The sequence below is a fragment of the Brassica oleracea genome, chromosome C2, assembly GCF_000695525.1.
Source record: "Brassica oleracea var. oleracea cultivar TO1000 chromosome C2, BOL, whole genome shotgun sequence".
Classification (NCBI taxonomy): domain Eukaryota; kingdom Viridiplantae; phylum Streptophyta; class Magnoliopsida; order Brassicales; family Brassicaceae; genus Brassica; species Brassica oleracea.
The window spans coordinates 51355865-51369950 of NC_027749.1; the positions used below are offsets into that span (position 1 = coordinate 51355865).

Genomic DNA, 14086 nt, shown 5'->3' on the forward strand with positions numbered 1-14086 from the left:
ATATATATATATATATATATATATATATATATATATATAATGCTTTCGAATAAAAAAAAAAAAACCTAATAATATGTCTGTACTTTAATTTTTGAATTCTGTTCTAAAAAATATCCTAGTAGACTCTGTAAATTATTTTTTTTCGACTTCCTACGTTTGTAACAGGTACAAAATAATTATACAGAGTATATCTGTATAAACATCCAAGACACCACTATCAAAGGATAACCATCCAAGACATCAAGGGACCCACATAAGACAAGCATGAGACCCACACGGAGACTTTGAAACAATACGACAAAGGTCTCCTCCACCAGTCACCCAAGACCTGACACGTAACAAACAAAGTGTCGGCACAATCAGAAGACGACACGTAGCAAGCCGAGTGTTGGTCAAATTAGAAGACGACACGTGGCAACCAATCAATTCACAAACCTCGCCTATAAAAAGAACCCTTGAGGAAGAACAAAGCACGGGAAATTTTCGAAAAGCTCTTTCTCACTCTAAAATTGCTCTCCCTTCTCTCTAGAAATTCTGTAAAATTTTAAGTTCTATCAGCAACTCTGTAACCAAAGATTGTAACATCAAGATCAATAAAAGTAAGTATTAATCACAATCTTGTCATTATAAGTTTGTTTTTAATCCAGCAAATAAATAAAATCAAAATAAATTAAGAACTTTGTAAACAAATCAATATTAAGAAATCAATTTAAAACTGGTATCAGAACACGACTCTCGCTGTGTACGCAACAGTAATTCTTATTCATGTTGAATTATTGTGGACTCATCCCAGGCTCCAATTTACTTGTAGATGAAATTCATGGGAATGATAATTACATTTTTAAAGATCTACTGATAATAATAAATTCATTTCAGTTCGATTTAAAAATTTGTCTACTGAAAAGCCGAGAAACTGTATATAGTCGTAGACCAAAATATTTCAATGAAGAGATCATTCTTATTTTAACAAACCCTCTTTTATAGTAATTTCATATTTTTTTTTGCTGTACAAAATATCGTTTTATGCTGTCAAGGCAATATGTTTAACCCTATTAATTTATCCTTTTATTTACAACAACTTAAACAGACTTAAGACTCTGCTAATCAAGAGGGGGAGTCCGAGTCCCTATTAATTTATCTTATGAACTGGAAATATACTATTTAACAGGCCTCACACATTTTTCAAACTAACGTTGTTGTCTTTTTGTTTGGTTCCCAGTTTAGATGTATTGTACAAGATTCTCTTGTATTCAATTCATAGGCTGTATAGTATTGTTTACTCTGAATTTTGGCACTATTGACCTTTTTCGTATACTGCCATTTTCACGTGGTCAATGATGAAAAGTACGTATGAAACATTATCCTAATACATAAGATATTTTATGGGCTTTTTTTTTGAACAACGATATTATATGGTCTGTCAAATAAAAATTACCTATATTTTGTATTTCTTTGATTTGAGTGATTTCAACCTGTAGATGAAGGGGATCGCAATAAAAAGCAGTACACCCTAGTGACAAGTGACAACTTGTTTTTAGGCTAATAGTTAAATATCAAAAGTCAAGAATAAAGTGAAAACAATCTATTAATTTTTGTATACGGTTGGATTTTTAATCATATAAAGTTTCGTACTTATACATCACTCTGTAAGTCTTTAATCGGTTTTGTATAAGTGTATCGTATACGGTATGTAGTGTTCCAGTAAACTACAATCATTTGTTTCAAATGCACACTTGTCTTGTCTATGGATTCGTATTTTTTATAATGTTTAGTTTAATTATATAATTGACAAAGCAAGCATCTGAACGCAAAAAAAAAATTATCATAAACGTTCAAATATTTGGTATAAATTATGATTTTACAGAGTTCTGTGTGACTACAAAGATTTTTTTTTTTGTTTACTTCTACAAAGTAATCAAAACTTTAAACCGTTGACGATTAGTCCACCTTATGTTTTTAGTTTGAGCGGTTCACACATTTCCTTGATTTTATATTTATGCATGATTTACAAAGAAAGTGACTGGCATATTTTCAACCCTTCTCGTAGAAGAACAAGAAAACACTACTAAAAAAATACAATCATACCACAAGGTTCAGCAGAAACCTATACAGGATATAGGCTGTGATCTGATTAAGCTTTCTTGCAAAATGCAGTTAATGATAAAATTGCAGTCCAACAGAAGTGGAGTATCAATCTTTTCGTTATTGATTTTCAATCATCAATCTTTTTTGTTGGAAACACACTAATCATAATGTGGTTTCTTCCCAAATATATGGCTCTTTTTAGGAAACATAAAATAATACTCATTACAAAATTAGCATAATCTGATTTAAGTTTCAATAAATACTGCTTTACATTGTTAACGTACCGATATTATTATTCGTTGTCCGCATTTACTTTATAATAATGATTTTTTTTTGTAAAACTTTACAACAATGTTGTATTGATTAAACAGAGGCATCGATCTATTCAAATATTTCAAGGTTTTTCTAAAAATAAGTTATCAGAACCCTCGTGTGTCATCTATAATTGATTTATTTATTTTTTGGTTACCTATTTGAATCTAATAATCTAAGGTTTATTTAAATTAAAGATAATATTTACTGCCTTGCAAATTTTAATAAAATTTATAATTTGTTTATTTTTAATAAGCTATATTAAGTGTATTAGTATATATTCTATCTCAATTACTATATATATATATAACATCTCGATAAGGCATCCAAACCTACCCCAAGGAGGAAAAAGATATAAAATTATGATTGTGGCAATGAAAAAGGCAAGAAACTGGTGTCAGCTTTTTGTAATGCACATCAAAGATCCGATCAGTAATATTTTAGGTGTGATTTATAATGCTAGCTTTTGATATTTTTGGGTCGGTTGGTGTTCTTGTCCGATGATGTTCTTGCCCACATTTTAGTACCATACCCCCCAACCACAATGATATATTGCTTCTTTTTCTTTCTGATTTCGGGTATAACAATGCAACATCCCTTTAAAATATAGAACATGATTATGTGAAAAAATTGATTTTGATTCTATTAAATCATCAACCAATATTCTCTGGGGACAAATTATGAAAGTCTTGCAGAAGCTGGTAGAACAAATTTATAATTGACAAAACGATATTAACTTAAGTATACGCACCTGGTTAAATATCACATTTTCTTTACAATAGCTAACTAGTCTCATTTGTAAAAAGGATCAGTGACTTGTGTTTTAGTCAATTTCGCCATCTATATTGTTTTCACCTGCCATTTAAAACATCACTAATTCACTGCACCTTTCACCACAAACAAGATGGGAATCAAGTTGTCGGGATTTGCATATTAATAAGTTATATAATTCCTAAATGCTAAAGAAAACGCACTACACATTCTACCCTAAGAAAACTTAAACGCAACCAAATAACACTAACATAATATTAAACCAAATAGAATAATACGTATATATATATTTTTATTTGTATAAATGTATAGTATCACGTGAATCACGTTGTAAATGCAGTAAAAGCGCATTACGTTTAGATGTGGATGCATTTAGCCCGTTTAAGTTTATTTTAGAGTTGATTATGTCGACGAGTACGTTAACCAGTGTATCAGATAATAAGTGGGAGTAGTTTAATAAACCACAAAGTGAGAGGAAGAGGATCTCAATGCGTCACGTTTTAGCAATACAAATGGTATGGGAGAGAAGAAGAAGTGCGAGTCGTTTTCACCAATCCACTAAAAGTGATTCGAAGTCAAAATATTCAAAAAGCGAGTGCGATTACGTTTATCCAGCGCCCAACGCGTTTCCATTACCTTCTTTTTCACCTTTCTCTTAATTTTCTCCATATTTTTGGTGGAACATTTTTTTGTGACAATTTGATTATTGCTAAAAATTATATACTACTATAGATGTGAATGTAGGCTAAATTAAATGTATTGTACAATGTATATACGTGTTTAGTATGTCGTTTACTTAAGAAGTTAAGATGACAAGTTGGAAAGTTAATGAGTGGATGCCCTTCAAAAAATGGTGAAAGTAAAAGTAAAAAATAGGTTTATTTATTGCAAAAAAGCAATAGAACCTTCGACATGTGCTTTCTCTGCAACTTTTTATAATAAAGACTCAATTTGCCTGTTTCAGTGTACGTTTCTACAGTTGTCCAATAAGACAACCACTTGTTAGAGCCCTTTTATTTCTATTTATATATGTATATATTGTGCGTCTAAGAAAAAAACACTTAAATGGTATTGCAACCGAAAGTGTATACCAAGTATAAATACCCTTCAGTCAGAGATCTCTAGCATCAAAATTCATAAATATTATTGATATATATTTTACCAAAAAAGATAATAGGTCCAATGAAATGTTGCGAATATATGCTTAAAAGTAAAGTTATATTTCTAATATGCAGTTCGAAATAGAATGGGTAGCAATGTTCTATTATGGTTGAACACGAAACATAAGCACGACGTTTTTTCTTTTTCTTTTAACATAGGCACGACGTTATCTAGTATGTTAGGCATAACCCGCATGACCTAATGTAAAATATCGAACCTTTGAATTATTAAACACGTGTATTTCTAAAACACAATACAAAACCAATACGTTGTTCGTTAGACCCCATATGACCCGGTATAATCGGGTCAAAAAGACTTCAAAATCTATTGGTTTTTAAATATATCCTAGAGAATTTCTTGTTAACAAAGTTGGCGTGTAGAGATAATGCTGAGAGATAGAGTAGATTGGTCCATATTTTGATTGATATTCTTTTATATGAAAATGCCACTAAAGATATATACAACCACACTTATAAATGATGAGTAGTGAGTGGAAGTTCGAGTTGTATAAATTTGAAATTCGAACAAATATTAAAATTGTAAATAACCATCTTAAATTGCATATTCTAACTTTTATGATATTTAAATCTTAGCTATGCTCATTTATCTCAATCGCCGCATAGCAAGCGATAAAGAGTTTATTAGATCGGTGACTTGTATACGGTTGTATCTGATCATCCATTTGAAAATTCTTGAATTATTATATTATTAAGATCACTATCGTTATGGTTCTTGCTAAGAGCATGATTAATGAAGGTTCTTAGGGGTGAGATTCTTACCGTAATTTAAGAACTGATTCTTAACTTTAACAAAGAAAAATGTTAAGAACCGAAACCGGTTCTTAACATTTTTCCGGTTCTTAACATTTTTCTTGGTTAAAGTTAAAAACCGTATCTTAAATTACGATAAGAACCCCGTCTCTAAGAACTCCCACTAATCATGGTCCCTGATTTAGTAATAAAATTAACAATACCAAACGAACATGTTCTTGATTCCTAAAGTGATGGTTGATATATGTTTACTTCGGTCTTTTATGGAACCACTTCACCTTTCATTCCAATGGTTTTAGTATCATGAATTCTTTTTGACAGCCGAAAAGCTAGTTCTAATAATTTCATTTTCTTAATGTTCTGATGCTTGCCCTAATTATTGGCTCTATGAATAATGAAGACCACATAAAATTTAATCACTTTTCACTTATCTGATTTATTTTCTCTAAAGGTGAATCCACATGTCGAGTTATAATTAGTAATTATTGTGTTGTATAGTGCATACTCCATTATGACCGGTCCAAAAACTCTATGCTTCGCTGCCGTCCTTGGTCCAGTTTGATGAAGAACAAATTCTTAAACAACTATAATTATCAATCAAATCGATTACATGAAAGTAAAATTTGTTTAAATCACAAAGGAAGCAATGTATTTATTTAAGAAATGCGTGTAACTTTCACGTGCAAGCACTTCCAGAGGTTCAAAATGTAATGGAACAATGCTTTTATTTTTTTTGGACGTCCAGTAATGGTACAATGCTAGTTTAGGTTTCTTAACTCGTTTTTCTACTTTCGTTTCTTTATTCTATAGCTTTATGTTTGTTCCAATTGAAAATGTGGTCGTTGTTTTGTCAACAAAAATGTGGTCTTTTCTAATATCACGAAAACGATATGTTTTAACATATCTCGTACTGTGTGACAAAAAGGAACATATATAACTTGTACTAATTGTTATAATAAAGTCCGATGTGTTGTTCTTCAACTTTAAATATGTGCCACTATTAGTTAATTTGTATAACAAATAAAATGTAGTGTCTGTAATCTATCCATACGAGTCAGCACTACGTGACTAATTTGAATTATAGTTACATAATCGAAAATTTAGACGAAAATATGCGGATCTCCAAAACATAGAAGTAAAAGGTTGAAATGTTTTGATGTTCCGACATCAACTATATATGGTTTTATGTAAAGTTCCACCCTACTTCTAATATATGTGTATTTCAATTACATATGTTGATATGTTTGCTGTTTGTCTGAAGATCAGTTTGTCAAGTTTAATAAAAAAACATTTGGTTAACACATGACCTGAGTTTTCACCCTCTGATATAAAAGTATATAATAGTTTTTTTTCCTCTACACATAATGGTATAATAGTATAAGATACTTCCAACTTGTACAATTAATGGAATACTGACTATCATGTCACTGTTGTTATCGATAACTTTAAATTAACGCAAAGTGTAGGAGCAAAGAACCATGAATTGTAAACATATTGTAATTAAATATGTTTGAAAACGGATAGTAACGAATATTAAGATCAATAGAGTACTGGTAGTAGTAGCAACAGGCAGCAGCAGTGAGGTCCAGTCAAAATCATTTCCAAGAGAAAGTGATCGTGACGAATTACAGACAAAGTGATCGGAATATTGAAAAAAAGAAGAAGAAGAGAGGATTACGAATAAGTATGGTAAGTTTTGAACCCATTGTTTCTCAGTGGAGAATTTTAATTAATAATATTAAAAATAAATATTGATTTCAAATGAAATTATAGTCCAATTTTTTTCGTTTTCTAGGTGTACTTTAATACGGATTTGTAAAGTTTTTGTACGAGTAATCAGTTCATCCATCTATAGAATAACGAAAACAATTATTTAATAGGCCTTTTTATAAGTAATATAGCAAATATATTCCAAATGTTTTTAAAACCGGTACGTTAATCTTTACGTGATATGCATATACAATAACGAAAACAATGATCAACTTTGTTGCATATCGAAGAAAAACTGTTTTATAAAACATATACAATATAAAGACACTGAAACTGAAAGGAAAATTGCAGAAAATAACTTATAACTCAAAAAGAAAAGAACCTTATACAGTAAACTAGAGTTCGAATTGTACCCCAAAAAAAAACTAGAGTTCGAATCTAACCGAATTATATTCCAATAACTTGGTTCGATACTTCGATTTTCACTAACCGAATTAACCGATTAGGCTACATGATTGATTCAACGAGTTAACTTTTTGTTGGACAGTTAAAATGGGCCCGAACATAACCAATGTAATAACCTGAATGGACTTTTTCATTTGAATGAAACAAGTCCAACAAAAAAAACACCAAAGTGCGTACCGTCCAAGCAAAGCCTTGAGAGACATTGTCACCCAAGGTACAAGACGTGATGAAGCTTCTTGGTTATTTTTGTCAGCTTCTTGGTTATTTATTTTATACAAAGACTGCAAATGGAGCTTTATTTGGATAAATACTGAAGAAAAAAAGAAAATCAATTGGTATGAATTTCTTTTTCAGATGTAAATTTGGAATATTATTTGAGACCTCAATCTAACCTACTCAAGTAACTCAACAACAAAGAAAACAACGGCTCACTTACCCTTTAATATAGTTCTCTACAGTGGCGTCCCAAAGATTTATGAGGCTTAAAGCCTGTCAAATAATGTGGCCCTTCATAAAAATTACCAATGAAAAAATGTATTTAAAACTGGTTGTGGTCTGGTTTGAACTAGAGACCAAAAGGTCTAACATCTCTTACTTTTCCCTTCTAAGCTACAAATAATTTTTGAAAATGTGACCTATTTTTTGCATTTATAATATGTGGGCTGAAGCCGATGTTTCATTGTTATAGAAGGGACGGGCCTGGTTCTCTACGAGCAGCATTAACCGGGTATGTTGGAGGGTTTTTAGTAGGGGTGGGCACTTCGGTTATTTTATCGGTTAGGTTCGAGTTCGGTTCGGTTTGGTTAGTTCGGTTCGAGAATTTTTCCAGCTGAAGTAAACCATAGTTAGTTTGGTTTGGATCGATTTCGGTTCGGTTATGTTCGGTTCGGTTTATATTCGGGTTGGTTTGTATTCGATTCGGTTTGTATTTCGGTTCGGTTCGGTTTAATCGGATTTCTGAGAACCAGATTCAACATGATCCAAATAAGCCTTGCACTTTTTCATGTGTACATTCAAGTTAGTAGTTCCACCTGTAGCAGGATTGCATGAATATGTTTTACCACAGTAGTTGCAGGAACACCTCGAATCATCATCTTCAAGCCTAGTAAAAACATTCCATGCAAGCGATCTTGTAGGCAGTTTTCTTTTAGACTTTGGAGACTGTGTCGGAGAATCAGACTCTTTTCTTTTCTTGTTGGTTTTTTTTCCTTTATCCATCTACAAACATATGAAAAATCGTTAGTAAGCTAAAAAACTTGATACTAAAAATCTCACTTGAAGTTATTAGAACTGACACCACCAAAAGAAAAAATATGCAGGAAGGAGAGTAGGAGACGCAGAAAAGAAACGCTGCGGAGAACTTTTATTTTTAATTAGACTTGGTTTAGGTTTTAATTTTAGGGTTTAAAACTATACGCTATTGAAAAAAACTTAACATGGAAATTATGTGGGCTTAATGACAAATATTACAAAAGTTAGACGAAGTGTCATGGAAATCAAATTATACTAGGATTTCCTTCGTGCAAAAGGAAATTACGTGGGCTTAATCTTAGGATTTTAATATCTTGATATTACTAATATTTTTAATTTAAATAACTATAAAAACACTTCGGTTTATCGGTTCGGTTCGGTTTAAACCGAACTGAACTGAACCGTTCGGGTTGGAAAAATCTTCAACCGAATGATTTGAAATGAACTTTGGTTTGGTTCGAATCGGTTTCGGTTCGGTCGGTTCGGTTCGATCGGTTCGGTTCGGTTCGGTTTTTTTGCCCACCCCTAGTTTTTAGGAGGGGAAGAGACCACAAAAATGGGGGAACCGAAGAAGAAGGGAGCCAAATGTAGCCAAATAAGAAACATATGTAGTTGGGTTTTTTTACTGTGCGTGGACCCCACTGACACGTGGCAGCCCACGATTGATTTTTTTTTATTTTTTTTAAATCGGCCAAAAGAAGAAAAAAAATTAGAAACCCATTTAGATATTTGGGTTAATGCCGCTCTAAATTGAGACCCAATGTTTATATTCATCACATATATAAGTTACATAACAGAAACTGTTGAAACCAATTATTATTCTTAATCTAGTTAAGAGCTAGTGAATAATTAATTAATTGCCATATTATTTTCGGTACCCTATTATTTTACTCAAGAGTCTTTGTGTTTTATTGTAAAACTTAAATTCACACCGACACATTGTGTAAACTTATAATAGATAAGCGGTAAAAATAGAAATAAAAATTAATCTTTACATTAAAAAAAAACAGAAATAATCATATCTTTACATAAAGATCTTCTCTGCCCTCTCAATATAAATCGTATCAGCTCGCTGAGATTCTCTGTTACTTGCAAACTCACCCAAAATCAAAACACATGATAACTTTCGGTAAACCCTGAAAATTCTCTTTTGATCTTCTCTTCTCTTTTAGGGTTCTAAATTTTTAGGGTTACGTAAAACCTTTTGAATTTTCTAACGTTTTGTTTTTTTTTCTAAGGATTAGAGATTTGTGAAGAACGAAGATGGGTAATTTATTCTGCTGTATCCAAGTCGACCAATCAACAGTAGCCATCAAAGAAACGTTTGGGAAGTTCGAAGATGTTCTTGAGCCTGGTTGTCACTTTCTTCCATGGTGCCTTGGTCAGCAAGTCGCTGGTCACCTCTCTTTAAGGCTTCAGCAGTTAGATGTTCGTTGCGAGACTAAGACAAAGGTTTAAACTTCTTTTTTTTATGTCTTGGCAGAGTCTTGATGGGTTTAGGTTTAGTACTAATCTTGTTTCGTGTGTTTGTGTTGTTGCAGGATAATGTGTTTGTTAATGTTGTTGCGTCGATTCAGTATCGTGCCTTGGCTAACAAGGCTAATGATGCGTTTTACAAACTTAGTAACACTAGGAGTCAGATCCAAGCTTATGTCTTTGATGGTAAGTGTAAACAACATTGATTTAGAAAGTGATGAGTGTGTTTTTTAAAGTGATTTTTTTTCAGTGATCAGAGCAAGTGTCCCCAAGCTGCTTCTTGATGATGTCTTTGAGCAGAAGAATGAGATTGCCAAAGCTGTTGAAGAGGAGCTCGAGAAGGCAATGTCTGCTTACGGTTTTGAGATTGTGCAAACTCTCATCGTTGACATTGAGCCTGATGAACATGTCAAACGAGCCATGAACGAGATAAACGCTGGTAACAAAACCTTCTCATCATTTCATTTATAGAATTATTAATTCTTTCTTGTCTAAAAGTTCATATCTAATTTACACGCTTAAATTTTTATGCAAAATTTTTAATTAATTATTATTATTTTTAATTCAAAATCTAAATTGTTTAGTATAAAATATGAAACAATTAGAAGTGTCACTTATTTTTAAAATCTAAATAGAACAAAAAAAAATAACTAGATCATATTAAATTGCCATATTATTTAGTCAAGAGTCCTTGGGGTTAACTATTTAATACTTATGCTTCTTTCTTATAAAATTGAGTTCTTGATTCTTGTTTTTTTCTTGATTCTTGTTTATAGCTGCAAGGATGAGGTTGGCTGCAAACGAAAAGGCAGAAGCTGAGAAAATCCTTCAGATTAAACGAGCTGAAGGTGAAGCTGAGGCCAAGTACCTATCCGGTCTAGGTATCGCTCGTCAGAGGCAAGCCATTGTTGACGGTTTACGTGACAGTGTCTTGGGATTTTCTGTGAATGTGCCTGGGACAACTGCTAAAGATGTGATGGACATGGTGCTTGTTACGCAGTACTTTGACACGATGAAGGAGATTGGTGCCAGTTCCAAATCTTCCGCTGTGTTCATACCTCATGGACCAGGAGCGGTTCGTGATGTGGCTACTCAGATAAGAGATGGGCTCCTTCAAGGGTCCTTTGCTGAGCAGTCTTGAATGTGGATGTATTGAGTTTATGTTCTTGTTGCTTTTGCTAAGCTTATGGTGTGTTAAGACTTAAGATTGGAGTGCTAACTTAGCTTTATGTTTTTTTTTTAATTTTTATTTCAACTATTTGTGTAGAATGAAAACATATATTTGGAGTGCTAACTTAGCTTTATGTTTTTTTTTTATTAATTTTTATTTCAACTATTTGTGTAGAATGAAAACATATATTATCATATTAGTAACAATGTTTTTTTTTCTTATTCTATCAATTTAATTTCTATTTTCTAGACAAATCAGATAAGATAAGCAATGTCAACAACGAAGGCTTTGAATGGTGTCCATGACCATGTACTTAAGAACTTGAATGATTTTATCTCAAATTGTGGACCATTCACATATTCATATAAGTGTTAATGCGTCAAACACGTTATTTTCCAAATGAAGCTTTTTGATATGATCTAACGGCTAATCTGATCAGTTTCAGTTGAATCGCACTTGGTGCTAAAAAGTAAAGAGTAGACGACTTCTCAACATCCGTTTTGTTGTGTTTATATTTTACTAGTATATATAAGTTACTAAAATTAACGCAATAAAATGCGTTCATCCAAGTACTTTCACCGCAGCTCTAACTTATTATTGTTGATAAATTATATAGCTATATGTTTCGTTCACGTGTAGTCATTGGCATTGCTGAGGTGATGATTAAGATGTTTTGTTTCATTACCTATGGGTGTTGAAATCTCATAGGAAACTTCATTCACCATGCCCACGCTATTAGTGCCATTTCCTTATAATGGCAACTAGACATTGGCATTGTCATAGGATTTGCAGGGGCTTATAAATAGGATCAATAATACATCTCAGAAAGACAAAAGGTTTCTTTTCACATTGTGAGAATCATATTGATTTGAAATGATTCTGAAACTTTAATAGTTATATGATGGTGATGTATGAAGTTGGCACGATGCTACCTACTATACCTAATAATAAACGATTATAGATGCTAGCTAGAAGTAGAAATTTCAGCTTTTTGGTTATTAGACATTGAAGTGTGTTATTGTTTCCATTTTCATGGTGTAATAATTAAGTTGCCATCTTGTCCTTCAATATTACTCTATATTTCAATTCAATTTCCCTCGGAATTATTTTATCATCTTGCATGGTAAAATATTTTCTTGCTTAAAAAAAAAGAAAAGATTTTCTTACTTTGTTCTTTTTATCACCACTTTTGTTTTGTTAACGTACCAAAGTATCATTCTATTGAGTGCGTTTAAATATAAAGAAGATATCATCTTTCTTAGAGATTCACTAGATTGTAAGATCAGCTGATCCATACGAATGCATTGTAATGGACTTAATGGTCTTGAATTACTAAAAACAGAAACCTAAAGTTTACAGACTTACGAATGTTGATATCAGAATTACCAAAATATATTAAGCTGAAAAGCATTATATTACAAAACATATGGTTTTTGTACAATTTACAACACGTAAAATATACAAGCAACTCTGATTGGTAATAAAACTACTTTAATAGACTCCAAACCCCCAAAAGGTGCATCTGTTGCTACTGCACTACCTTTAGCTTGTTCAGCCTCGTGAACAAGTTTCACGATCTCATCTTTCTCTAAGACCATAGCTTGAACCTTATCTTTTATCAGCCTTGTTGTGTTCCTCATCGCTATCACCATGATTCTTGACTTCCTTTTCTTTCGGTTTCTCCTATTTTTCTCAATGAAACTCAGGTTTGATTTTCTTACTCCAAGATAGTGCTTAAAAGTCTAAAATGTTTCTTGTAGAACAAAGAATCGCCCTCTAATGGCAAAAGGATGTTCAGCTAATTTAGGCATTCTAATCACAGCCGTCGAAATTACTTATAACGAGACATGGATTTTCATATATTTCCAATTTTCTATCTTTTAGATTTTTGGTTTTGTGGAATAATGAATCTATTAAGCTCATCCATCGAGTCCCAACTTGCCACAATTTATAACTACTTTAAGTCCTTTGCTGCTTTGAGTGCGTTCTTTTACGGTAAAAGCATAAATACCATTGAGTAATGTTTTTCAATCTCAAAAGATATTAATGTGTATATTCTCATAATGTAATCCTCCTATACATCTATATTATTAAAACTGAAGTACAAATTAGGTTTATTTGGAAACATGAATTGCAGTTTAAAAAAGAGGTTTGTTTGGAAACATGGATGACAATATTAAATGAGAATTATTTGGAAACTTGGATACCAGTATATGTATTTTCTTTTATTTACACATTTAGTCATTGCATTTATAATAAATTAGGTACTTATTTTTGTATTTTTTTCTATTTACAGATTCTACCACTACATTTAAAATCAATCTATCTATATTATTAAAACTGAAGTACAAATTAAGTTTGTTTGGAAACATGAATTGCAGTTTAAAAATGAGGTTTGTTTGGAAACATGGATAAAAATATTAAATGAGAATTGTTTGGAAACTTGGATAGCGGTATATGTATTTTATTTTATTTACACATTTAGTCATTGCATTTATAATAAATTAGGTATTTCTTTTTGTATTTCTTTCTATTTACAGATTCTACCACTACATTTAAAATCAATTTAAATTAATTAATTACAATTCCAAAACTTATCTAAACAAATCAATATTCATATATTGATCATTATTAATATTGTACAAATATTAGTAAATAAAAAATTTTCTGTTTCATTTAATTTAGCCAAACACATTAAAATAATTTTTTATTTGTATACGGAATCAGTTAGGCATAGACATTCAGGTACCCATTTAAGTACAGTTTGTTTCTTTAGGGTATAGATTTTTTGGGTATTGAAATTTCTTTTTTAGGTACTTCCTTTTTGTATTTATTTTTATTTACAGATTCTACCATGGCATTTAAAATAAATTTAAATTAATTAATTACAATTCCAAAACTTATCTAAACAAAT

The 14086-nt window shown here is 31.6% G+C and overlaps 1 protein-coding gene across 2 annotated transcripts; it reads left to right on the forward strand.

Annotated features, from left to right (window-relative positions):
- Positions 1–9576: 9576 nt before the first annotated feature.
- On the forward strand, positions 9577–11234 carry LOC106325585 (hypersensitive-induced response protein 1). 2 transcript variants are annotated; one of them, XM_013763628.1, is made up of 5 exons: positions 9577–9654; positions 9764–9977; positions 10067–10187; positions 10252–10440; positions 10778–11234. In XM_013763628.1, exons 2-5 carry the CDS (start codon positions 9789–9791, stop codon positions 11140–11142), a joined length of 864 nt encoding a protein of 287 aa, XP_013619082.1. In that variant the 5' UTR covers positions 9577–9654; positions 9764–9788; the 3' UTR covers positions 11143–11234. The 2 variants fall into 2 exon arrangements, with proteins under 2 accessions (XP_013619082.1, XP_013619083.1); XM_013763629.1 differs by having other exon boundaries at positions 9580–9654; positions 9770–9977.
- The last annotated feature ends 2852 nt before the right edge of the window (positions 11235–14086 follow it).

Coding starts and splice junctions, on each gene's coding strand:
- LOC106325585 (XM_013763628.1), top strand. CDS start 9,789: ATGGGTAATTTATTCTGCTGTATCCAAGTCGACCAATCAACAGTAGCC. Junction 10,188..10,251: donor CCAAGCTTATGTCTTTGATG/GTAAGTGTAAAC, acceptor ATTTTTTTTCAG/TGATCAGAGCAAGTGTCCCC. Junction 10,441..10,777: donor CATGAACGAGATAAACGCTG/GTAACAAAACCT, acceptor TCTTGTTTATAG/CTGCAAGGATGAGGTTGGCT.